Raw genomic sequence first — 27999 nt, forward strand, 5'->3', positions numbered from 1 at the left:
TTTGTGTTGACAGTATCTCTTTAATGGGCTTTAAAACCCAGAGAAGCAACTCAATAAACAGTTTAGGTCGAAGAAAACAGTGAGGGTTGCTGCTCCTGTTTTGTTGCATAAGTGGCTACTCAGCATTATTATAGTGACCCAGCACAGTCCAGCATTTAGGATAATGACAAGGGTCCTGTGTACCGGCGGGGCTGCAAGGATGATGCACCCTTATGGTCAACGATGGGCTTTATAAAAGTCCATTTTCCCTCTCAGTCATCGCTCAGTCCAAAATTCATTGCTAGCGTAAGCGAATCTGACAGTTTTGTGGCAATTTTGTCTGCAGAAGGGACAGAAAGAAACAGGTATGAGTACTCAACACCGGTAGCACAATATGGAATATTCTCTATTGTTAGTGTATAGAGCAAGGGATACAAAACTTATGTGTCAGCTGTTATTGTACTGGGTGCCTTTCTATAGTTTTCTGAAAAATTTCCCAAACTGAACCACAACAGAGTACAGATAATGGCAGCTAAACCACTTATAGGTCACCAAACACATTAAATGAACAGTTCAGTGTAAAAATGAGCAGATGTCTAACATAATAGCCAGAACACTACTTAACTTCTAACCTCTTAGTTAGTCAGTAACTTTAGTGGGAGGCAACATGGGATATAACTGTTCAGTTAGTTTGGTATTGAATCTGACCTGCGTGCTCACAAACTAACTGAACAGTTATGTCCCATATGACCCCACCTCAAGTTCACTGATTGGTTACTGACTCCTAACAGCTTAGAGAGCTGTAAAGCATGAAGTAGTGTTCTGGCTATTATGTTAGACATTCATTCACTCCAGCCTATATAGATTGCATTTTTTGTCTAACTATATTGAAAACATTTTTTATTTTGCACAATCTTTTTTTTTTACTTCGTTTCATTTTTACACTGAACTGTTCCTTTAAACGGGTGGTTCACCTTTAACTTTTATTATATTATAGAATGGCCAGTTCTAAGCAACTTTTCTAATGGTCTTATTTTTTTTTTTTTTTTTATGGTTACAACATACTAACCCCCATATGTAATAATGGCACAAAGTTTCCCAAGGGGAATAGCAATCAAAATGACTTTTGGAGTGCCAATACAATATTATCTTGACTATACCATTTCGGGATTCGAACTCGTGATTTGATGAATGTGCCCCTCTTAGTGTCTTTTATGACATAAACCCTTAATTTAATTTAAAGGTGAACAACCCCTTTAAGTGACGTGTACCTAGGCAATAAACTGCTTTAACCTTTTTATCCACTATAAGTAAACACAAAAAATAAAAAAATGGAACTGTAGAATCTATGGCATCGACACAATGATACTATTATGTCACTGCTATAGGTGAGAAAGGGTTAACATTGCCAAGATTTAGCGGTCTTCAAGGGTTCAGCCAACCATTTCACCCTAGGCTAAGATTCATCATCTGCATCCCAATCCCCACATGCAATAGGAAAGCTTGGGTGGGGGTAGCAACATCCTTGTACATCTTTGCCAGTCCTACATCAACAGTGCACCCCCTCCTACCTATTAAAATACACATGATGTCATCCAACCAAGGTACATTACTCACTCGCTCGCTTCTGCAACTTTTTCCTCTTCTTGCTGGCGGCGAGCAGGGCCTGTCCTTGCTGCAATGGGTGAATAGACTGAATCTCCTGCAAGTTCGGGGCTTTGGGAACTACTTGTTCTGGTTCAAGCTGGACTTTGCTTTTTAGGGCTTTGATTTCCACAGTCATGGGACCAAACTAGAAAAGAGTGAACCCAGTCAGCGGACAAGCATTCAAGAAATGGCCTTAGGAGGAGCTGCACCATCTAACTGTAGGGCTATAATAAACCAAAAAATAACAATGGAATTAAAGTTTTCCCAAGATATTAGTTAACTTTTCTTTAAACTTCCTGAGGAGGAGGCTCAGCTCCTGTTGCAAATAGAAAAGGCTGCTAGTTTGGGGCAAGTGATAATAATGGGGGATTTTAATTACCCTGATATTGACTGGGGCAATAGTACTGCCAGGACAGTAAATGGGAACAAGTTTATAATTTGCTGCATGACAACTTTATGTCACAAGTTGTTGTTGAGCCAATCAGGAACCATGCTATATTGGATCTAGTGATCGCTAATAACCCAGAACGTATAGCAAATGTGCAAGTGGTTGAACCCCTGGGTAATAGTGACCATAATGTTATTTCATTTGATGTTTGGTGCAGGAATCAAATATACACTGGGGCAACAAAGACGCTGAATTTTAGAAAAGCAAATTTTAGCTCCTTAAGGGCAGCGCTTCAGGGCATAGATTGGGGCATTATGTTTTCTGATAAAAACACAGAGCAGAAATGGTTGTCATTTAAAATGATTTTATATCATTACTGTTCTCAATTCATTCCATTAATAAGAAAAAGTAGAAGTGTTAAGAATCACCCTATGTGGCTTAACTCTGAGGTAAAGAAGTTAATAGGGAAAAAAAGGAAAGCTTTTAAGAAATATAAGTCAGAGGGGACAGTAGCTGCGTTTGATGAATATAAACACTATAAGAAACAGCAATCCGGAAGGCTAAGATAGGAAATGAGGAGCGCATTGCAGCAAACTAACCCCAAAAAAGTTTTTTAAGTATATAAATAGTAAAAAGATGCAGGTTGATGGTGTGGCCCCATTGATTTATAGTAACAATATGGTTACAGCGGATACAGAAAAGGCAGATAGTGAACAGAAAAGGCAGATGGTGCTTAACCAGTTCTTCTGTGTATACATTAGAGGAGCCAGAGGGCCAAGTCCCACCCAATAGCTGCACTGTTGCCTCAGCTCCAACTACGCAGTTGGTGACACAGGATATGGTGCTTAAAGGGTTACACAAGATAAATGTAAAGAAGGCACCTGGGCCAGATGGAATACACCCTTGGGTACTGAGAGCTAGGGTCAGAATTAGTGGCCAGGGTCGGACTGGGGTGTGGAGGGCCCACCGGGGCGCCCATAGCGTACCCCCCCGGAGGGCCCTCCAACCCCCCTCACAGGCCCCCCACCCGACGACCTTCCCCGAGCGCATAAATATAACGCGTCGGGGCAGTAGCGTTCGGGCAGGGGGAGCGCCGCAAGGGTCGGGTCTGGGCCACCAGGGCCCACTGGGATTTTTCCCGGTGTCCCGGCGGCCCAGTCCGACCCTGACAGTGGCCCTTGTTTCTGATATTCTCAAACTCTCTTTCATCAGGTATGGTACCTAGGGATTGGAAGAAGGCTAATGTCATTCCTATATTTAAAAAGGGAGTAAGATCTCAGCCTGGCAATTATAGGCCTGTAAGTTTGACATCCGTGGTGGGCAAGTTATTTGAAGGCTTGTTAAGGGATCACATACAAAATTATGTACATGGCTTTATGAAGGACAGGTCATGTCAGACCAATTTAATTGCTTTTTATGATGAGGTAAGTAAGAAGCTGGACAGTGGGGATGCAGTAGATATAATCTATTTGGATTTTGCCAAAGCATTTGATACCGTTCCCCACAAACGACTGCTTTCTAAACTAAGGTCTATTGGTCTTAGTGAAGTCGTTTGCACATGGATAGAAACTGGCTACAGGATTGGGTACAGAGGGTGGTTGTTAATGGTACATTCTCTACTTGGAATAAGGTTCTCAGTGGGGTCCCTCAGGGTTCTGTACTGGGTCCACTTTTGTTTATCTTGTTCATAAATGACTTAGGGGAGGGTATTATAAGTAATGTATCAGTGTTTGCAGATGACACAAAACTCTGCAGACCAGTCAATTCTATCCAGGATGTGACATCCCTGCAGCAGGATCTTAACCAACTGGCAATCTGGGTGGCTAAGTGGCAGATGAGATTTAATGCGGATAAATGTAAGGTCATGCACCTATGATGTAAAAATATGCAAGCCACTTATACCTTAATGGTACTGCACAAGGCAAATCCATAATGGAGAAGGACCTTGGAGTCCTTGTAGATAATAAACTTGGCTGTAGCAAGCAATGCCAGGCAGCAGCTGCAAGGGCAAAAACAAGGTTTTGAGCTGCATTAAAAAGGGGTATAGATTCACGGGAGGAGGGGGTTATTCTTCCCCTTTACAGAGCGCTGATATGGCCCCATCTAGAATATGCTGTTCAGTTTTGGTCTCCAGTGCTCAAACGGGATATTATTGAATTAGAGATGGTCCAGAGAAGGGCAACTAAGCTGGTAAAGGGTATGGAAAGTCTCAGTTATGAAGAAAGACTGGCTAAAGGTCCCCATACACGCCGAGATCCGCTCGCTTGGTGAGATCGCCAAGCGAGCGGATCTGCACCCGATATCCCCACCTACGGGTGGGCGATATCGGGGAGCGTGTAGTTAAAAAAAAAAAATTCGATCGTGTGGCCCTGGGGCCAAACGATCGAATTATACTGGCGGCAAGGGGCAGTCGGTTCGGGGACTGCATCAACGAGCCGATTCGGTCCCCAATTTTCTAACCTGCCCGATCGAGATCTGGCCAATTTCAGGTTAGATATTGGTTGGCCAGGCCCCTCGTTTCTGCCCCTACACGGGCAGATAAGCTGCCGAATCGGTCCAAGGTGACATGATAACTATGTATAAATATATCAGGGGATCATATAATAACCTCTCTAATGCTTTATTTCCCAGTAGGTCCTTCCAACGGACACGAGGGCACCCACTCCGTTTAGAAGAAGGGAGGTTCCATTTAAATATTCGGAAAGGATTTTTACTGTGAGACCTGTGAAGTTGTGGAATTCCCTCCCCGAATCAGTCGTGCTGGCTGATACATTATATAGCTTTAAGAGGAGGCTGGATGGATTCTTAGCAAGTGAGGGAATACAGGGTTATGGGAGATAGCTCTTAGTACAAGTGAGGGAATACAGGGTATGGGAGATAGCTCTCAGTACAAGTGAGGGAATACAGGGGTATGGGAGATAGCTCTTAGTACAAGTGAGGGAATACAGGGGTATGGGAGATAGCTCTTAGTACAAGTGAGGGAATACAGGGTTATGGGAGATAGCTCTTAGTACAAGTTGATCCAGGGACTGGTCTGATTTCCATCTTGGAGTCAGGAAGGAATTTTTTCCCCTCTGCGGCAAATTAGAGAGGCTTCAGATGGGTTTTTTGCCTTCCTCTGGATCAACTAGAAGTTAGGCAGGTTATATATAGGCATTATGGTTGAACATGATGGACGTACGTCTTTTTTCAACCTAACTTACTATGTAACTATGTATGTTACTATGTATACTGTAATTACTCCAATGGGTAAACTGCTTCTTGTAATTCCTACCTCTGTATCTATGTCCTGTTCCATGGAATCTGTGGGTTTCTCATCCTCATCACTTAACTCATCCAGTTCAACATGCTCCACCTCTTCTCCGACACCAGCTGTGAGCCCAGAGACCTCCATAACAATGCCCTCTGGGATAGACTGGACCTCTGCAGGAGTAGAGTTAAGTAGATTGAAGTCTGGCCATACACTGGTTAATAAAAGCTGCCGACTTGGCCCCTCCAGATTGGGCCAGACCTATGTATGAAACCCTTTGAGGTACTACCTGATTTGTATCTGGCTGAAATTGGCCATTTGAAAGATCTAAGAATCCCACTGGTTGAGGGCTGCATCAGTTCAATGACTCGGTCCTCTTCCGACATGTGTCTGAACATTGTTATTGTTGGGGAGCTCTATCCTCTGTTTATACACCCAAAGGGGTGTATAGCACAAATACAGAGCGAAGCAACATTTTGGGCCCCTCCTAGCACTTTCTTAAGCTTTCAGGGCACGAAACGTTGTTTTGCTCTGTATGTATTTGGGCTAAATAAACATTGATCTACTTTTTCAGTGTGCTACTGGATTTTTTGCAAATGTTGACATTGGGGCAAAAGATCAGATTATCTAGATTTGACCCTTTGCACTGATGGCCAAATCAGATAACAGTCCACTAGTTTGGCCACCTCACCAGACAATTGGATTTAACACACTGGGGGTGCCAATTTGTTTGGTACTACTCAGTGTATTAAAGGACAAGGCAATGCAAAATATTATTTTTTGCCTAAGAAACCAAAATTCTAAGCAACTTTGCAATATACCTTTATTACAAGTTTGTAATTGTTTTTGAGTTATTTGTATATATAATTGCTATTAGAAGCAGTGTTTACCTGTCCTTTTTTATTCTCTGCCCTGGTGACTGTTGAAACAATGTACCACAAGCCAGCAGATTGACAGACCTGCCTTGCTGGAGAAGACTGACCTTTGCAACATTGTTTAAAATGTAACAACCAGGAGTTCAGCAAATGCTGCTTTCAATTGCAATTACATTTACAAATAATGTTTAAAGCGCTACAAGTCTTTAATTATTTCATATTGGAAAGTTGCTTTGAATTATATTCTCTTTCATTATGCAAAAAATTATTTTTGGGGTTGACATGCCCCACTGGGGACTGCACTGGGGATCTTGAGTCATTCAGTGCCACCATCTTTGTAGAATTTTTCAAGGCTCCTTTGCGGCCATCTTGACTTGTGCATATGCACAGAAAATAGTCCATTTATACTATGGATGCACCGATCCCAGATTTGGTTTGGTATTCGGACGATTTAAATGCAAAATAAATTTGCAGTGTGTGCACTGGCTATTTCTGTCTGCATGACAGCAATTTCCAGTGGCATAAAGGGTTTGGATTCAATTCGGTATTTGGCCCAATCCAGGGGATTCCGGGATTCAACTGAATACTAAACCCACAAGCTGTAAGGATGTAAGGATGCCTTCAGAAATACTGCAGAGATGGTGGCATGAGTAAAATTTCATTTTTTAATGAACATAAACTTGACCCATGTTCAATTAACTCACTAGAGAGTGCCTAACATATTGGCAACCCCAGTGTACTAACATTTCCTTGTCCTTTTACTGATCCACTGACATCACAGTTTTGCCCTACATTAATTGGTCACATCCCTTGTTGAGCTTTTGGTAATGAGTTCTAAAACTTGGTGGCTATGAAAGCCTGTCCTGTAAGGCAGATGAAAAGACTTTGGTCTCCCTGGTGGAAAATGTTGTTGTTGTTATGCCCTTACTTAATAAAGACTCATGGTTGTCCATCTCCAGGGCCTCAAAATCAAATGCCTTCCCCATTTCTGTGACAATCTCCGCACTGACGTGTGTAGGCATGGTGTGCGTCTCTGGGGGATGGGTGAAGTAACTGATCTTACCACTAGGGGAAGATAAAGACAAAGGACCATTCATTTACCAACAATAAAAATAACATTTTTAATCTTTTTTATCTCTATCAGTCTTTTGAAGAGTTCATGATCAGTTACTTACATAGACAATAGGTTTATCCTTCTCCTTCCCTATTCTGCCCTGCCCGTGTGTGCCATACTCTGCCTGCTCTGTTCTGCTTGTGGGATGTGAAACTGGCAGGGGTTTGTTCTGGAAATTTGTTAGCATTTGGAAATAGTAAGTATATGGTCCCTAAGGTGTGTAATTATGTGCTGGGGGTTGATGTGCTATCCACAGGGGAAGCATATAGATTTAAGGGTATGTTTTAAATTGATACCAACACTAAAAACCGCTCTTAAAAATATAAATGGACATTAAAAGTTACCTATAGGTCATGTAGATTGTTTTTCACTGATAGGGCTGCTTTTGTAAGTAGTTGTTACTTGAAGTTCCTAAACCTGACTGTTTTGCCAACCGGACTGTCCCTTCTCAGCCTGTCAGTTATAGCTTCTAATGCTAACAGACTACTGCTGCACAAATATGGCAGCCCCCTCATAGAGGAACATGGTGGATCAGATAGGTAATTTAAAAGCATTGGGCAAATACTTTCAAGGCAAAATTATAAATAGCATGCAAAGACAAAGTTATGATGGAAGTATATAATGGTTTAATTTCTGATGTCAGTATCTCTTTAATATGACATAATTAACTTCTTGCACATATGAATTAAGGGGGGTATCCCTGCAGTAAGCATCAACCATTTTGGTTTTTGCTGCGCTTCCACCATTAATGTTGGGATGGGCTGAAAATCTCTTGTAATAACATAGGTGTGGTTTGAAGTGGGTGTGGTTTAAAAAAGGGGAGTGGTCAAAACTGGCTTCCATTTTCAGCTCTTCACCATGTAGGCCAGAAAAATTCTGACCTTCGGTACCACAGAGGTTGGACAACAGTTAAAAGAGAGTCACTATTTATTGGGCCAGTGGGGGGCTGTTTGGGCCTCTGTGTACTTAAAACGCCAGGGCCTATATTGAATCTCAGTCCAGACCTGGAAAGACCTACAGAGAACCAGGGACTCATCTAGAAAATCCAGCTAATGACCTGGTAACCTTAATCTAGACTCACCATGGATCAAGGTAGGGACATGTGCAGGCCCATACTGGCAATCTGTAGGATCTGGCAAATGCCAGAGGGGCTGCTGTAAGATGCCTTAGACAGCCACTATTTATTGGGCTGTTTGGGACTCTGTGTACTTAAAATGCCAAGGCCTATTTTGAATCCCAGTACAGACATTGTCATATGCACATTATAATATGTCTGGCCCTTACCCTATTGTATTCCATTGTTCTATAGAAGCAACTAAATACTTTATGTAGCATCTGAAGTTGTGCATTCAGTGGCAGATTCTCAGATATCAGAAAGCATAAAGCAACACCCACCTCACCCAATCTGTAAGAACAGACTTGGCAGCCTTCTCATGATCCGGTGTGCCACCTTTCTTCAGCTTACCCTGCCGTTTAGCCAGCATGGCCAGGAACTCCAGTGTATCTCGAAAATTGCTCACTTTGTAGTGCTGAATGATCTGAAAAAGGGTGGAACCAATTGGAAGCTTGCTTTGCAACACCAGGCCAAAAAATGCTACCTGCTGATTGGTTGCCATAGGTTATCTGAATAAGAGCACCTGTTATTTGGTGTGCCAATAACAGGGTGGTTTGAATGGTTATAGGCCACAGCCTAAAAGCTTTATGGGTGTTCACATTTTTTTCTTTTGGTCATGAGTGGTACTATCTGTTTAAAGGCTTCTTCTTCCTGTAAGGGCTCTGGCACACGGGGAGATTAGTCGCCCGCGACAAAACTCCCTGTTCGCAGGCGACTAATCTCCCCGAGTTGCCTTCCCCTGCCATCCCACCGGCGAACATGTAAGTTCCGGCAGGATGGCACACGCGGCGGCGCGATTTCGCGCAAATCGCCGAAAAAGCCTCGCGAGTCTTTTTCGACGATTTCGGGAAATCGTGCCGCCGCGTGTGCCATCCCGCCGGCGACTTACATGTTCACCGGTGGGATGGCAGGGGAAGGCAACTCGGGGAGATTAGCCGCCCGCGAACAGGGAGTTTTGTCGCGGGCGACTAATCTCCCCGTGTGCCAGAGCCCTAAATGGATTTTTGGTTCTGAATGTTATCTGATGACAGAATATGATTTTAAAGGGGTGGATATAAGTTAACTTTTAGCATATAGTTATACCTGTATATAATGGTTTTCATTATTTGGTATAGTTTTTAAATAATTTACCTTCTTCTTTCAACTCTTTGCTGTTTTTAAATTGGGGTCACTGAACCCACAGCCAAAAATTGTCTCAGAATATTACTATTTACATCTTACTAAAAGTTAAATTAAAAGGTAAAAAACCCCTTTTAGCAGATCCAATTATACCCTGTAATTATTATTGGTCCTTGTTATAAATGACAGATACCAATAAAATTTTTCTCTGTATTAATGAATATTTAATTTTTAAGGGTTCCATTTGACATTCAAATAAAATTACCTGTTCCTTGTTGCACCGTCTCAATATGGCTTCCACCGGGCCCACAGGATCTACAAGCTGTTCGATCTTCACACAGTTGCGTAGGATGACAGCAGCATCAGACGTAGAGGTAGCCATGACGATACCCGGACAGTCTAGCAGTTTGATGTGTTTGTCCAAATGAACTTCCTGCAGGCATCTAAGCAAGTAATTTAATGTTAATGAATTCCCTATGTTGATTTCTTTTTGAAGCCAGTGGCAAATTTTCATGGGGATGGGGGCTAGAATGGTAAGTACATAAATTCTTCTTTCTTACGATGTGGGGGACACAAGAGCAGTGGGGACATACCAAAGATGCCCCAGGACCAAGGGAGGGAGGAACTCATGAAGAAACTGCTGCCTGGAGGATCTTCAGCCTAGGGCGGCCTCTGTGGAAATGTAAGTGTTACACAGAATTTTGTAAATGTGTGTAAGGAGACCCAAGTAGCTGCCTTGCAAAACTGATCAGCAGATGCCATATGCCTGTGAGCTCAAGAGGCTCCCAATGCTCAGGTAGAATGGGCCCTAAGTCATAATGGGGCATCCTCTTTTGTTCTAGGTAGGACCACCTAATTGCTTCCTCGATCCAGCGAGCAAGTGTGTTTTTTGCAGGAAGGCCTTTCCTGGGTCCCGAAGGAAGCACAAACAAGGTATCAGTCTTCCGAAAGGGTGTGATACAAGCAGCATAAGTTTTTAGGGTTCTAAGGACATGGAGGCAATATAGTTTGGCCTCCCTCGCGTTGCATGGATTGTTGCAGAAGGATGGAAGGCTGATCTCTGCATTACTGTAAAATGATGGGACCATCTTGGGCAAAAAATCCAGGGACAGTGCGAAGAACCGCACAGTCCTCATGGAAGATGAGAAGGAGGCGAACACGAAAAGGTGCTCAAGCTCAGATATGCGTCAGAGGATATGGCTACGAGAAACATCTTAAGGTTCAAAGATCAACTGAGTTGAGAGCTTCAAGCGGAGGGTCCAGAAGTGCGCTAAGAATGAGGTTCAAGTCCCAAGGAGGGACTGAATAGCAGAAGGGGGGGGGGGGGAGTAATCCAGAAAACCCCCTGTAAGAAGGTCCGAACATCTTCATGGAGGGCCAGACGTTCCTGAAAAAGGACAATGTTCGCAGAGACTTGGGCCCCCGACCGGAGAAAATCTAGTCCTGTTCGAATATTCAATTCTCGGAAGCCAATGTCATGCTGATCACACCAAGGCCAGTAACAATTCCTTGTCCTTTTGCAGATCTTGAAAGTCGATGGTTTTTGTGCCTTGATGGTGGTCTCGATTACATCATCAGAGAATCCTTTTTCCTTAGATAGAGGCCTGATAGAGGAGTTGGGGATTCTGGTGCCAAATAGGGTCCTGGCATAGCAGGTCACCCCTCTAGGGTAGCAGGACTGGGGGTTCCAGTGAATGAGGCAGAAGGTCCGAGTACCAGGAATTGGTACCTGGTACAGAGAGACCTAGTGGGATGAAAAATGTGACTTGACTTGGGCCGTGAATTTAAATGATTACACACTTTTTAGGAGGGACAGAGAGATTAAAAAGGGTGGAGGGGTTTGTCTTTATGTAAAGTCAGATTTAAAGCCATGTAGTAAAGACATTACCAATGAAAATGTCGAACCTTTTTCGTTAGAAATTTCAGTAGGGCTAATGGTTACAAAGAAAATGATCATTGGTGTATGCTATAAACCACCCCCTGTATAAGTGAGGGGGATGAGGCCCAGCTACAGTTGCAAATGGAGGAGGCTTTAATACTTTAATAATCCCGACATTCACAGTTAACTGGTAAATCATTACTGTTCTCAATTTATTCCATTAAGAAGAAAAAGTAGAAGTGTTAAGAATCACCCTATGTGGCTTAAAACTGAGGTAAAGAAATTAATAGGGAAAAAAAGGAAAGCTTTTAAGAAATATAAGTCAGAGGGGACAGTAGCTGCGTTTAATGCATATAAACACTATAACAAGTGTTGTAAAACAGCAATCAGGAAGGCAAAGATAAAAAATCGCGGCAGAGGCCAAGACTTACCCCAAAAAGCTTTTTAAGTATATTAATAGTAAAAAGATGCAGGTTGAGGGCGTGACCCCATTGAGTTATAGTAACAATATGGTTACAGCGGATACAGAAAAGGCAGATGTGCTTATCCAGTTCTTTTCTTCTGTGTATACAGTAGAGGAGCCAGAGTGCAAAGTCCCACCCAATAGCTGCACTGTTGCCTCAGCTCCAACTACACAGTGGCTGGCACAGGATATGGTGCTTAAAGGATTACACAAGATAAATGTAAACAAGGCACCTGGGCCAGATGGAATACACCCTTGGGTACTGAGAGAGCTAGGGTCAGAATTACAGTGGCCCTTGTTTCTGATATTCACAGACTCGCTTTCATCAGGTATGGTACCTAGTGATTGGAAGAAGGAGAATGTCATTCCTATATTTAAAAAGGAGTAAGATCTCAGCCTGGCAATTATAGGCCTGTAAGTTTGACATCCGTGGTGGGCAAGTAATTTGAAGGCTTGTTAAGGGATCACATACAAAATTATGTACTGGTGAATGCCATTATGAGCAGTAATCAGCATGGCTTTATGAAGGACAGGTCATGTCAGACCAATTTAATTGCTTTTTATGATGAGGTAAGTAAGAAGCTGGACAGTGGGGATGCAGTAGATATAATCTATTTGGATTTTGCCGAAGCATTTGATACCGTTCCCCACAAACGACTGCTTTCTAAACTAAGGTCTATTGGTCTTAGTGAAGCCGTTTGCACATGGATAGAAAACTGGACTACAGGATCGGGTACAGAGGGTTGTTAATGGTACATTCTCTAATTGGAGTAAGGTTCTCAGTGGGGTCCCTCAGGGTTCTGTACTGGGTCCACTTTTGTTTAATTTGTTCATAAATGACTTAGGGGAGGGTATTATGAGTAATGTATCAGTGTTTGCAGATGACACAAAACTCTGCAGACCAGTCAATTCTATCCAGGATGTGGCATCCTTGCAACAGGATCTTGACCAACTGGCAATATGGGTGCATAAGTGGCAGATGAGATTTAATGTGGATAAATGTAAGGTCATGCACCTGGGATGTAAAAATATGCAAGCCACTTATACCCTTAATGGGACTGCACTAGACAAATAAATAATGGAGAAGGACCTTGGAGTCCTTGTAGATAATAAACTTGGCTGTAGCAAGCAATGCCAGAAGCTGCAAGGGCAAACAAGGTTTTAAGCTGTATTAAAAGGGGTATAGATTTACGGGAGGAGGGGGTTATTCTTCCCCTTTACAGAGCACTGGTAAGGCCCCATCTAGAATATGCTGTTCAGTTTTGGTCTCCAGTGCTCAAACGGGACATGATTGAGTTACAGAGGGTCCAGAGAAGGGCAACTAAGCTGGTAAAGGGTATAGAAAGTCTCAGTTATGAAGAAAGACTGGCCAAGTTGGGTCTGTTTACACTGGAGAAGAGGCGCTTAAGAGGTGACATGATAACTATGCATAGTTATAAGGGGATCATATATGTTTTATTTACCAGTAGGTCCTTCCAACGGACACGAGGGCACCCACTCCGTTTAGAAGAAGGGAGGTTCCATTTAAACATTCGGAAAGGATTTTTTACAGTGAGAGCTGTGAAGTTGTGGAATTCCCTCCCTGAATCTGTTGTGCTGGCTGATACATTATATAGCTTTAAGAAGGGGCTGGATGGATTCTTAGCAAGTGAGGGAATACAGGGTTATGGGAGATAGCTCTTAGTACAAGTTGATCCAGGGACTGGTCCGATTGCCATCTTGGAGTCAGGAAGGAATTTTTTCCCCTATGCGCCAAATTAGAGAGGCTTCAGATGGGGTTTTTTGCCTTCCTCTGGATCAACTAGAAGTTAGGCAGGTTATATATAGGCATTATGGTTGAATGTGATGGATGTACGTCTTTTTTCAACCCAATTTACTATGTTACTATGTTACTGGAGTAATGGTCAGAAAAAGCTAGTAGGTTTGTAAATATGCTAAATGACAACTTTCAGACGGTTCAAGAACCTACTAGGAATGACTATTTTGGAACTGGTAATAACTAATAATACTGAACATTTGTGTGGATGGGCATTTGGGGAACAGCGATCACAACATGGTCTCCTATGAGATAATGCAGAGACAGCTCTATAAGGGATTAACTAAAACGCTCAATTTTAGACGTGCAGACTTTGCCAGTATAAGGGCATCTCTGCAATGTGTCAACTGGGAAAGGCTTTTCATAGGGTTAGACACAGAAGAAAAATGGAACATTGCTTTGCAGGTATACACAACAGTATATTCCCCTTGTAAGCAAGGGGAGAGGCATCACAAAGAAAAACCTTTATGGCTGAATAAAAGGGTTAGTGTCGAGGTTGGTAAGAAAAACATGCTTTTAAAGCATTCAAGTGAGCTGGGACAGCAGAAACTTTCATCAGGTACAAGGAAGCAAATAAAGCATGCAAAAAAGCTATCAAAATGTGCCATGCTGATAGACTCATACTCAAAAGGACTGAGTGCTGTAATAAAATCAAAAGGTACTTCAACAAAGTATTAATTTAAGGGTGTGCACACTTATGCAACCACATTATTTTAGTATTTTTGGTTTTCTTCCCTCCACCTAAAAGATTTCAATTGAGTGGTACAGTTTATAGGGTCCACCCGTTGTCTGCCTAGGAAATCTGCTTCCCAATTTGACACTCTGAGGATGTGAATGGGGGACAGGTGCAGAATGTTGTTCTCTGCCCAGATCAGGATGGGGCTACCTTTGTTTGCCACCTTGCTCCGCAGTTGATGTAGGTGACGGCAGTGTCTGGCACGCACCGGTTTGTGTCTTAGAAGATCCTGCCACGACTGAAAAGCAAGACGAAATTGTTCTGATTTCCAACAAGTTTACTGGGAGCAGAGATTCCTCTTGAGACCACACACCCTGGACCATTCTGGAGGCTGGCATCCATCATAACTATCTGCCAGTTCAGTTTGGTGAATGTCTAACTCTGAGACAAGTGGTGAGGAAGAAGCCACCATAATAGCGATATCTTGATGGTAGAGAGATTAGTTGGTGCAGGGATGACCTACGCCACTTTCTAAGGATTACTGCTTGAAGTGGGCTAAGATGAAACTGGGCAGCCTTGATGGCAGACACCATCAAGACCACGACTCTCATGCAGACTTGCACTGTCAGTTATGGTGCCGCCCTCAGGTGGCGGATAGAAGACTGCAACTTGTGTTGTTTCTCCTTTGGGAAATACACTTGCTGCTTAAGTGTGTCGAACTGGAGACCCAGAAAAATCATGCACTTCCTGAAGCATCTGGATGGTTAGCTGAAGGTGGTTTTCCTTAAAGGAAGGTTTGAGAATATCACCCAAATATGGAGCAATAGACACACCACAGAGAAGGGCTGCAATGACAGACATGATCTTCATTAATATCCTTGGCGCTGAGGAAAGACTGAAGGGCAGAGCGACAAATTGAAAGTGTTGGTTCTGAAAGGTTAACCTTAGGAACTGGTGGTGGTGAGGAGTGATTGGGACATGCAGATAGGCATCTTTGATGTCCAGGGATGCCAACAATTCTGCAGGTTCCATGGCGCCAATGACTGAATGAAGGGATTCCATCTTGAAATGATGATAACTGTCCCACTTGTTCAGATGCTTCAGGTCTAGGATCGGTCAAAAGGATTCATCCCTCTTGGGAACAATGAAAAGCTTTGAGTAGAACCCATGAAAACAATGAGCCCTTGGAACAGCCCAGAGTCTGCCAGGGAATAAACGACTGTCGGAAAAGATTCCCTCTTGACTGGTTGTAAGGGAAGCTGCAACATGAAGAAGCATCTTGGAGGTGCTTTTGCATTAAAGTCAGTAACCGGAAGATATGGTCCTGAGAACCCAGTTGTAACAGGTCCAGGTCTGTGCAAAGAACTGAAGCCTTCCCCCGAGTAACCCAGTATCCAAGGTTTCTGGGTTGTAGTCAGCAAGAAGATTTGCTGTTTGAAGGAGATAGGGTGCTTCACGCTCCCATCCCACTTTTAGTTGCAGACCCCTTGAGTCCGAAAGGAGATGCCTCTCCTAGAACTGAAGTTTGACTTGACTTGGTTTGTTCTGTGGAAGAAGAGTATCTACCTCCTGTAGCTTGAGATATGCAATTATTCTCCCAAAAGTCTAGATCCTTTAAAGGGGACAGATACCAGGGACTTCTTGGAGCTGAGGTCAGCAGACCACAGTTGTAGTCAGAAAGACCTGGGAGTCACAACTGAGAGTGCTGAGGAGTGCGCCACTAGTTTGGCTGGATCTAGCACCGCTTAGCCCACAAAGACATTGGCCTCTGATATGTATAGAATTAGTTGGGAAATCTGAGGTGGAGCAAGGAATTTGACCATGCTTCAATGGCCTGGCTAACCCAGACAGATGCTAGAATGGGAAGAAGGGCTGAGCCGGAGGCTGAGAATGTGGCCTTGAGAAACCCAACAAGAGATCCTCTGCACTCACCCATTATCAATATATATAGGACATTAAGACATTCTGTGCATTAAGCAACTAAGAAATGCCCTCCCCTTTAAGCAAAACAGGGATTGTTTGTCCATACATTGCAATATACTTCAAGCTGGCCAACTGCGTCAAAGTTATCCCTTCTGGCCAGTCCTACACTGACTTAAGCGATTCATTAAGAATTCTACTGCTTCAATATACATTTAGCAAAGGGACTAATGGTTTAAAATTTAGTGGTTGGGCACAACTTTCCATTTTTTTGCCTTGAGAAACCCCTCAAGTTTCTTATCAGTGGGGTTGTTAAACACCGAAGCATCCAGAACAGGAAAAATTGTGGCCTTAGATAGCCTAGATACAAGAGCGTCTACCACCGGAGGAAAACTCCATTTGTTAATAAATTCCTTGGGAAAAGGCTACTGCTTAGTGAAGCACCTGGTGACCTAAATTTTTTTCTCAGATGACTGCCACTCATCCTGAATTAGTGCCTGTAGCTGGTCGTGAGCAGGGAAGGTGGCTGAAATCTTATGAGGTGGCCGACATTTGGAAAAGGCTCAAGGGAATTTTCTTCCCCTTCGGAATCCGAATGTGCTGAGGAAAATACCTCCCCCTGACTAGCTTCATCCTCGGATGGGGATGGGCTTGAATTGAAGGCCTGTTCAACCAGGACCATGCTTGCGTTTGGCTGAGGGTGCTGGACTGTCTGTTAATTTGACCAACATTTTGTCAATTGAGGATGCCAATTGTGGTATGCATTGGAGACCTGACAAGGACTAAGGCAATGAGATGGCCCAGGCGGGTACATCAGAGGAGGTTTGTAAAATAGGTAACCCTGTGTAATAAGAGCCTACAGTGGGTTGTTCAGATGTTCCCGCTGAGGAAAACTCAGGAGTCTCTGGAGTTTGGTTGAGGAGTGGGCTGCAGTCAGGGCAAAGTGGGCGAGAAGTGAGTCAGTATGTGATACCAAGGCAAAAGACCAGCCTGTTTGGATGTGGTTGCCCCAGGAAGTGCTCTTAGCCAGCAGGAAGCCATGATGTCATCATTGCGCAGGAAGCTACTGAATGGCACACCGCAGGTTGACTGAAGTCAGGAGAGGGAGGGGAAGTGAGACCGCTTACCTTAGCAAAGAGAACCAGTGAATGGCGCTCGTCTCTTCCAGTCCAACCAGGGACACCCTGGACTCTGCTATTCAGTTCTGCCCACACAGGGTTACCTACTTTAGGAACTCCGAGGTGCAGAGGGGGAATCCTACGATGGGGCCTGACACCCTGAGTGCGAACAGGTTGCCGACTCTGGTCTCACCCCTTTTGTCAGTGCTAACCACTGACTGATATACTGTAGTCCTTGTGCAGAGCCTCTCTAGAGGCTAGTCCTAATCTCCTGTGTCAAGGACATTTTAAAAACTGAGCTCTGCTCACTGCAGTGTCCTTCCTCCTAGTGGGAGGGCCCTTTATCACACTGTTTGTGTCCCCCACGACGTAAGAGAAATTTAAAATCTCTCTGTCCCAGTTTACTGTATATATAACCATGATCACACATGTTTAATATGGCTTAGTATCTGCTTTAGAGTAATCAATTGACCTCATTATTTCTGTGTGCGGCTCTTACTTGGTCACGCCGGGTGTGGCACCCACATTACAGGCCCTTGCTCTCTTTAGACTGTTAATCAAACTGCTCTTCCCCACGTTTGGAAACCCTAAAAAAAAAAAAAAACTATGAAAATAAAAAAATCAAAGTTCTTTTTTAAAAAGGAAAAAAAAAAAATCTTCCTTCAATAAGTTCTTATTTGTATACCTTGACTATTTTGCGTAAGCCTAATTGCATTAATGGCTGTTTACCCTTTCAAATAAGCCCCATCCTTTAACCCTTTCCCCGGCAACAAAGTAGGTACTACGTGCCGTCAGATGTACCCCCAACCCCCTCGGCAATGAGGCAAGGGGGCTGGCAAGTCGGTCCTGTGATGCGATTGCATGTGTCTGCTGTTAAGAGCCTCCTGGTGCAGCCCCTCTGAGCCCACCCACTAACTTCTTGCTTCAGTGACTGTGCAATCCAGGACACACTGTGCAGCCAAGGACCCTCCTGCTCACAAAAAAAGGTAAGTGGGCTTTTTTTTTACCTATATACACACATTTACACACACACATACATGCATTTACACACACACACACACACACAACATACCTTTTACTAAAAGTAAAATGTTGTTGCTGCTTTTCTGACCTGCTTTGCTTTTTTACATATTCACACACTTTTTAGATGTGTACACAAACAGAACTATTTATTTCACAGTGTGACCATTGGATCAGATCTTACAACACATTATACGCAGTCTGGGGGGTTCCGTTTGCAAAACTGAGCAGGCAGGCTAGAAAATTCACCTGCATTACTTTCATTTGGGGTCCGTACATACTATTTATTAGACCCCTGGTGTTCATATTTAGGGTGTTTTATATGGTTACCTAATGACCTGGGAGAGAAAAGATGGTGCAAAGTTGAAAATTTGAGGCGATTTTCTAAAGTTTTGTCAAAATCGCCAATTTTAGAGAATACGGCTTCATAATTTGGAGTAGAAAGACATGGGTACCCATTTTAGATACGGGGGATAGTAAACTTTCCAAAAATATATGGTTTTCTGGGGTGAATATACTTCACCCCAGAAAACCATATACATTCTCAAAATCGCCAAATTTAGAAAAGCATTGCGGCTTGGTACTTTGGAGTAGAAAGACCCGGGTAGCCATTTTAGATTCAGAGGAAAGTGTACATTACAAATATATGGTTTTCTGGGGTAAACTTCATTTTTTGTGCCTTTACCCACCATAAAATGCAGTAAAAATGTTGATTTTGCAGTAACTGAAACAACACAAATGATACAGCATATGGGGTTATTTTCATTTTGGGGCCCCTACATGCCACATACTTAGGTAAACCTGTGCATATTTGGTATCAAACTGTTTAGTGGACCCTGGCATTTAAAGTTTAGGGTCCGAGCCATAAAGCGCAAATGGGCCTCTGCAGTTTACCATGCTGATTTTTCTACCTACTCCGGGGGAGTTGCCATTTTAGTTAGAAAATCACTAAACTTCCATTTCGAGGCACTTGTATCTGACAGAGGGGGAAGGTATATAATTTTAAAAGGCCAAATTGCAGGCACTTCCTATATAATTGTCAATGTCGATCTCCCCCCGTCGGCAGATATTCAGATTTTAAATGAGATATTGCAGAAGGTATTGGGAAACTTCCCCACGCTTTGGATGGGGGATTTTAACTTAGTCATGGATCCAGGTATGGATAGGTTGCACCCTTCCACCCATGATAATAGAACATTTGCTAACTGGGCAGAGGCCACTGGGATGGTTGACATCTGGAGGCGGAAGCATCCCCAGCGTAAGCTATACATGCTATACTGTGGCCTCCTCCGCAATGTCTTGAATTATTATATGTCTAGGATTTAGGGACATATTACCCAATGTGACTGAAATCGAGTTCTTGACTAGGATGTGTTCCGATCATGCCCCTCTACTATTACCTTTAAATAGGCCCAATAGCAACCCTCCAGGCCATTGGAGACTTCCCGCAAAATGGATAGTGAATTCTTAAAGTAGAGGAACGGGTTTTCCCCCAACTAATGCAATATTGGGATGTAAATCAAGGTACTGCAGAGGCACATGTAGTCTGGGATGCCGGAAAGGCTTGCACTGGGGGTACCTACATCTCCTTAATTAAGTCCGACAGGAGTATGACTCGACCCTTTCCCTGGCGTGAAATGTGCTAGCTAAGGCAGAGGTAGATTTAACTCTAGCACAATCGGATGAAACCTAACTGGGTATGCAGACAGCACAAAGAGATATAGACTTGCTCCTAACAGAGAAGTATTCACAACGTGAGTTACATAGGACAGTAGCCTGGTATGACAAAGGTGACAAAAATGGCACTACTGGCTAAGGGTGATGTACCTAGAACTGTAATAAGTAGTGTGATGGATGAGGCAAATGAGCTTACCGATCCAGCTCAGGTGACAGAGCGTTTTCGGCAGTATTTTAAACTAACATATCAAGTGCCCCTAGACAATTCAGTGCAGGGACATGAATACCTAAATGACATTGAACTTCCAGAGGTGCCGACTGACCTGATGAGGCAGCTTGACAAGGACATCACAGTCGATGAAGTTAAGGAGGCAATCAATGCATTGCCCTCTGGCAAAACACCCGGCCCAGACAGGATACCCATAGAATGGTATAAGAAGTATGTTGACTTCCTATCCCCTAAATTGGTAGAGCTATTTAACAGCACGAATCAGCCTATTATTTTGCCAGATTCCTGCTATGACGCCTATATCACCCTAATCCTTAAAGCAGGTAAGCCGCCTGATCAATGTGCGTCATACCGGCCTATATCTCTATTAAACTCTGATATCAAGATATTTGCTAAAATCTTAGCTAATAGACTTAAATTAGTATATCAATATAAGGCGTTTATTTGCTAATCTATCTATTCTGCATGAGAACCCCCAGGAATAGAAATGTAGAGGCTTTGGACACAGCCAAAGCCTTTGACACTGTCCAGTGGTATTACCTTTGGGAAGTGCTGACCCTATATGGCTTTGGTCCTAGATACAAAAACTGGATACAGTCGCTGTATGCCTGCCCACGAGCTAAGATTCTAGTTAACGGCAGGCTCACAGAGGATATATCTCTGGAGAGAGGCACTCGTCAGGGGTGTCCTCTCTCCCCAATGTTGTTCGCCTTGGCCATCGAACTTCTAGCTGTGCGTGTAAGGGCACATGAGGCAATTGAGGGCTTACGGATAGTTAATATCACAGAAAAAATATCACTCTATGCAGACGACATGCTGCTATACTTGGCAAACTCAGATCAAGCTTTGGCAAACCTCTTGGCAGTGGTCTCTGAATTTAGCCTGTATTCTGGACTTAGAATTAACCACTCTTAAGTCCCCCTTTCCTCCAGGTACCCCTGACCACATATCACAACTCCAAATTGTGACCTCATTCAAATATCTAGGTATTACTGTACATAAGGACCTAAATAAATACGAACAATTAAACCTAAACCCGGTGGTGCAAGCTTTAATCACCAATGTATCCATATAGCAAGACCTGCATCTCTCCCTGCCTAGCAGAGTCAACATTTTTAAAATGATTTTTCTCCCTAAGTTCTTATACGGCCTACATAACACCCGATAACTCCCCGAGCGAAATGGTTCAGTGGAGTGGATAAAATAATTAGGGAATTCTTGTGGGCAGGAGATCCTGAACATTAAAGTACTGCAGGCACCTTCCTCTGGAGGAGGACTAGCTTTACCAAATCCCAGTCTCTACTGTTTAGCTGCCCAGCTAGTTTTTGCCCACTGGTGGATGGTCCCCAACATTAACAATCCAGCAGTGGTCCTGGAGGCTGCTACATTAGATTCGTATGAGGCCTTATCAAAGCTTCCCTACTGTGGAACCTCCCCTGTCTATCCCACTACACCCCCCAAGGCCACAGTGGTACAGGCCTTCCAGAAATCACAGAAGCTGGCCCATGGCTCACTTGAGACCTGGTCGCCAAGGACCCCACTTTGGGGTAACATGCAGCTCCCACACTTCCATGCTCTCCCAGACATTGCAAGATGGGCACAGCTAGGCATCAAAACTCTAGGGGACATTGTCACCGGAGGTGAATGTAAGACATTTGATGTACTAAGACAAGGTGCACCCCCGCCAGACATGCTCTTTAGATTCCTGCAGCTACGCCATGCCTTCAACATCCAATTTCCTGCAAGGCCCTTAAGGGTAGCCCAAACAACCTTGGAGTCCTATCTTCACAGACAGGACCTGTCCAAACCCCTCCCTTGGTTCTACATCATACATCTGCCTCAGGCCCTTCCCCTCTACAGAAAGCCAAACTCAAAGTGGCAGAGTGATATTCCCGTGCTCGATGATGAAATGTGGTCGGATACCCTTAAACAAGTGACAGAAATATCAATCTGTTTTAGGGACAGATATATTCAGCTAAAATTCTTAAATAGAGTGTACCTAAACCCCCACCGCCTGGCCAAAATCTATGAAAACGCATCTGACCAATGTCCCAAGTGCAGAATCGATGTAGGCACTCTGTTTCGTGTTTTCTGGTCCTGCCCGGTGATACAGAGATTCTGGGGCGAAATATTACAGTTTCTTAACGAGAAGCTTGCCTTCCCAAACATACGCTCTCTTGAACTCTGTCTCTTAGGACCTGCAACTCCGCCCAAATTCTAGACTGTGCTATCTGCAGTTGCTTTACTACGCTAAGAAATCCATTCTCCTGCACTGGAAGTCCCTAGATCCTCCTCCTCTTCAATTTTGGCGAAAATTTGTGGATGATTCCCTCCCTAGCCAGAAACTGACTGATTTAGCAAGGGGGTGCCAGGAGAAATTTAATGCCATATAGGGAACATGGTTGGACCTATAAAGTATGGATAAGTGCAGATAACTATTAATCCTGTATAACCAAAAGCACTGCCTTGCCTCGCCCCCCCCCCCCTTCTCTCTCTTCCTTCTTTCCTCTTTAGTTTGTCTTCTGTTATTTAATTGTTTGAAATATAAAATATGCAAAATAAAATCTTTTAAAAAAGGACAGAGCTGCCCTGCACCCACCAATGCTACAATCTGTACCTAAAATATCTGGTGCGAGGTCCAGAGCTAAACCAGACCCCTGGCACAAATGTATGAGCACTAAGGCACCGACCTTGCAATTTTGCCTGCGGTCAAAATAAACAACCCCTTCTATGGTCACAATCAAAAATATATAAATACATTAAAAAAAAACAAAAAAAACATACCTACAACCCCCACACTTATAGATGTCTTGATGTCCTTGTTCCGACAGTAATTGCCCAGGAGTTTCATTAGAGAATCAGCGCCAATGCAGGCTCCAGAGCTCAGCAGATCCTCAGATGCCTGCTTGACTGGCACTCTGCTCTGTTGCTGTAATACGATACAAGGGAAGAGTGTCAAGGAAGTGACCAAAGCTAACTATTACTGTGCAAGAGTATAAGTTACCCTTGCCTTGATGTGTATTAGATAAAAATTTGAATCCAGGAGTAAAATGATTTCCCAGAGATATGTTTTGTACAATAACTGAACAGCACAAAACTTTGCAATACCAAATTCTTGTTCTGCTGCTGAGTGGAGGCTTTGAAGGCCACTGTAGGGAACTCATTCCTGAGGTACTTCAACCACTTCTCCACAACAGGTTTAGGGACGAGATCTACACAAGAGAATTAAGCAGGATTTATGTATTTTCTGATGTTCAGGAATGCTGAAGCACAATTTATTCTTATACAAAAAAACACAGATTACTAGAGATGTTTGACAAGGTCCTTCCAAAGAACTTTATATATTGGTGGCTCCAGATCCTACAGAATAAAAGTTTCCTGAGATGTCATCTTGCTACAAAACAGCCTGGAAAAACAGAGATGGAAGGGCAAGTGCTTTGCTTTTCCTTTTCATCTGATGTCTAAAGCAAGCCATACCCTGGTGCTTACAAGCTGTTCTCTTGGCCCATCCAGTCAGTAGCTGATTGGCTTGCATATGGGGGGGGCCTCACTCAACAGCCTCCTGATCAATATGGTGAAAAAATCAATCAATTACCTATAGGAAGGTCCTCACCCAACAGGTTTCTGTAGGCCCACAGTATGATCCCTTCATTTGGCCAGCTTAAGGTGACTAAATTTAACTATTTCCCTCTGTGAATGTAACACAACTCTTTTTCCAACAAATGGAACATGTAATTATATTTAGTGTCCTCATCTACACATCCAGTTCCTATAAATTGCTGACAGTGCATTTGACCAGAACTACCACTAGATGTCGATGTTCTCAGTATATGTGCTGTGATACTGCTCATAATTTGAAAACAAATACACCTTTAGGTTGGTATTATAACATTTAATCAAGCCTATATATAGAACTAATTAGTATTTTAAAGCAAGAGAACATTTCTGATGCTAGAATTTACCTATTTTATTAAGAACCAACACCAGTTTCTTCTCTGTGCCAGACTGTACTACAGCCTGCTCCACTTGGGGACATCGGCAGCCCAAAGGATCCCTGGCATCCAGCACTTCTAAAATAACATCTGCCGCTTCTACCACCTGAACAGAGAAAAGACAGAAAGTGATGGTAAAAAAAAATTACAGTACATAACTTGCAAATAGTGCACAAATAGAATTCTGAACTGACCTTTTTGAACTCCCTGTAGTAAGCCTTCCTGGAATTCTCATTCTCCAGCTGCTCATGCTTCTCCAGACTCCTAAGATCAGCCTCCTGAGCAGAAGCATTTATTGGATATTATTGGTTACACTCAACATCAAATAATAATGTCAGTGGACAATGTTTCAGGTTGTAGGCAGCAGAAAAGTCTTCAGGTCTTTTGAAATTTTTACATTTACTGCTCTGCAGCTTCAACAATTTCAACTGCTATCTGGTTGCTAGTGCTTAATTAGCATAACAACCAGGCTGCAGTTTGTAAGTCAGAAAAAAAATCAATAGGATATAAAGATAAGCAGTTAAAATAAGAACAACAAAACTGATCCCTCACAGTTAGACTGTTTTCAGTTACAGGGTGCTAATAAACCCCAAACAACCAGACAGTTTTCCCAACTTTTGGCTGGATATAGGATGAGTAAGCAGTGGACACCAAGACCAAATTGGATTCCTCTGTGTATCTTCCTACCTTGGGATCTATCTGACATGGGCAACTTGTAGATTCAGGGGGGGTTCCATTATTCATTACAACCATGTTTAAGTGGCAATAATCGCCATGCATGCAGGGAAACTGGTGGTGTTTGTATCAAGAGATGGGTGTAGACAGTGGCAGTATCATGGCACTGTTCTCAAGAAAAGCCTTATTTTGGCAGTTTGCAAGTGTTCCCAATAATCTGCCACTGACTGGATACATTTTACAGAAGAGGAGCACCAGCGGGGAAAGACAAGATTAGTAACTAGTTATAGAGTGGCCCATTTTGGCTGTTTTTGTACTTGTAATGTTTTAAGACCTTGTGCTTGAGAACAACTTCCCTTCCATTTAATATGGACCTGCTCTGCAATTGCCAAATACTAGACAGAGGTAACCAAATATCTGAATGAACAAGTTCTCCTGCCAGGAATCAGGTCTCCAGAAGTGTGCCTACTAGGCCTAGTTGACGACTTAGTGCCTTTAAATAAAACCAGAATATTGCTTAGATCGCTGTATTTCTATGCAAAAAAAATGATTGCTATAAAATGGATGAGCCCCCACCCACCTGACATCCAGCAATGGATACAACTTGTCAATACCAGACTCCCCCTCATCAAACTAGCATATCTCGCAAGAGGATGCCCCAATAAATTTGAGAATGTATGGGAACCCTGGTTAGAAGCACAACCCGAAGCAAACCCCTTGGTATAACTCAGGGACTTTAGAATTAGCAGACTCACTAAGAATTACAATAACCTAATAGTACCCAGGCTATGCTGACCGGAAACTTATTCAGTGTAATGTATAACCTCTGTAATTACATCATAGCATGTTTTTTGTACTGTTGTATGTATGTTTTGTTAAGAAAATAAAATAAAAACCTTTAAAAAAAAAAAAGGTACATTTCCAATTTAAAGCACACAAAAATTAATGGTATTACCTTTTGCTCAAACTCCCTTTGGCGCTTCAAAACATCGTTCTGAAATGTACCCAGGCTCCTCCTCTTAGCCATTTCTTTCTGTCTGGCAGCTTTCTGCTTTTCTCTCATCTCTTCCACCTATGACAGGGGCCAAATGCAGTGTCAGAAGCCCATATGTCCATACCATGTGTATCTTATTGCTAACAAGATATCCATATGCAACCCCATCAATAAATTATTAACAATCTCTTGGCAGGGATCCTTACAATTAATAACCCTTTCTTATGGCAATTGTGAAACTTCGGTTACGCTAAACTTTTTTATTTTTTTAAATAAGTGCTTTCCTACAAAAACCTACTATAACTGTACATGAAAGCATGTCATGTGACTGTGCAAATAGTAAATCGGAGCATGCCTGACCCTTTTCTTCTTCTGCTCAGCCTCTCTCTTTGCCTGCTCTTTGAAGTGGGACAAGTTGGGCACTCCAGGGTCTTTCTTGACATTCTTCCCATGCTGCACAGATCCTTTACCCTGCAAAGAGGAGTGGTGAAACTTGAAACATGCACACTGCCTGTTAACATCTGTGTGGTTTATCAAGCACAATTATTGGCTATGGGTGTCTGATTGACACAACTTGCCTCTCCCTAGCAACACTGTAAATGATGCCGTTACTAATTAAAGACCAAGGAAAGGTTAAATCACTGCATTGGGAACTCCTTGTTATCAACAATTGGAGCACTTTAACCTCCCGACTGGCGTGGCCCTTCTATAAAACCAACACACCAGTCCAGGCAATGTGGCTGAGGAGCACAGTGCTGCCATATTTTATGACGTCCCAGCTATTTCTTGCACAGACGTAGGCTTGGGTTGGGCACATGCACAGTATGACAATCTTAGTGAGTCCTAGCGTACTGCACATATACCCAGACCAATCGCCCATAAAGAAAAATCTGGCTTATGAATATAGTTGACAGTGCGCTACCTTCCAAACAAGATCTCCAAGCTGAGTGTTTTTTTTTTATATAGAAAAGATGACCAACCTGGTGCAAGTGGGCTGCCTAACATATGTATCCCCAAGTGAATTAACGTTTCTTATCCTTTAAAGAGGAATTTAAAAAGGCTTCAGACTTAAAACATGTGACCACAGTGCTTTATGTGCCCAAGGGGAGCCTATAATAATTAAGAGGGCAAAGGCTGGGCACATTTGATGCACAGTTCAATATTTTGATTGGTTTATGGTAAACCTGACAAAAGAACACCTCTCGATCCAAGTGTGTTTTGGCCATATCATTCTGCTCCCAACCATGCTCTGTTCCTTCACACAGGAGGATTCAGGTGACACAAATGCATTTCAATCGCAGACATATGTTATTTGCATGTGCAAATTATAGACACTAGTATGCATTTACAATACATTGAGGCAATCTACATACAACTAAACTGGTTATTTAAAAATAAAAAAAAGCCCCAAAGTAGCCCCATATTTCATAGCCTAATAAACTGCTACTTTGCCATGCTGGATACTGAATTAATGCCAGGTTTTAACAGGGGTGCGACAACAAATTTCCAATTCATTGAACAGGCTCATTAAAAATAAGAGTGCTGTCATAAAATATCAGTACAGTGCTATGAAAATGTATTCCGCCATGCTAGCTCTCGAGCAAAACTTTTTTTTACTGTGCTGTATAAGGAGACATCAACAACACGTGTTCCCGTTGCATGCTGGGGGTTGTAGTTCGTAGCTTAATTAGACGCCGCGCATAGGCACGCGTTAAAAACTACGTTTTCTAGAATCTCTTGGGGGTGAGATTGATTTCTCTTTAAACCTGCTATGTGCGGCTCTCTCACCTGGCCCTTGTACGTTGCCTTTCCTGCCCGCTTGTGCCCTGTGAAGAGATAGATCGTGAGGTAATAGGGCCGGGGGTTTAGAATTCAGATAAATAGCAGAAGGCCAGAAGAACGGACAGACTTACTGTGCCTGGACATGCTTATGTTGCGACCCTGAAACTGGCGTAAAGCAAGGACTGAGCATGCGCTCTGACGCTGGGAGGAATAGTGGGAGAGGCAATACTTTAAAGGCACCACAGTGTTTGTTATTAATATGAACAAGTGAA

At 43.0% G+C, this 27999-nt stretch overlaps 1 protein-coding gene and 1 long non-coding RNA gene across 2 annotated transcripts in view; one reads left to right on the top strand and one right to left on the bottom strand.

Moving 5' to 3' along the window:
* gnl3l (guanine nucleotide binding protein-like 3 (nucleolar)-like) lies at nt 1–27941 on the bottom strand. The gene is made up of 15 exons (XM_002935492.5): nt 27859–27941; nt 27734–27771; nt 26306–26416; nt 25907–26023; nt 24471–24554; nt 24247–24382; nt 23393–23496; nt 23069–23213; nt 17858–17945; nt 9752–9929; nt 8649–8791; nt 7068–7204; nt 5289–5437; nt 1597–1771; nt 1–319 (listed from the first exon to the last, which is right to left on the bottom strand). The coding sequence occupies exons 1-15, from the start codon at nt 27869–27871 to the stop codon at nt 252–254; spliced, it is 1686 nt and encodes a 561-aa protein (XP_002935538.2). The 5' UTR covers nt 27872–27941; the 3' UTR covers nt 1–251.
* The window catches only part of LOC105948193, a 49527-nt gene continuing 49118 nt past the window's right edge, over nt 27591–27999 (top strand). The window contains exon 1 of the long non-coding RNA XR_004219899.1: nt 27591–27793. This is a non-coding gene — a long non-coding RNA (uncharacterized LOC105948193). The remainder of the gene's footprint in view (nt 27794–27999) is intronic.

This window comes from Xenopus tropicalis, chromosome 8, assembly GCF_000004195.4.
Source record: "Xenopus tropicalis strain Nigerian chromosome 8, UCB_Xtro_10.0, whole genome shotgun sequence".
Classification (NCBI taxonomy): Eukaryota; Metazoa; Chordata; class Amphibia; order Anura; family Pipidae; genus Xenopus; species Xenopus tropicalis.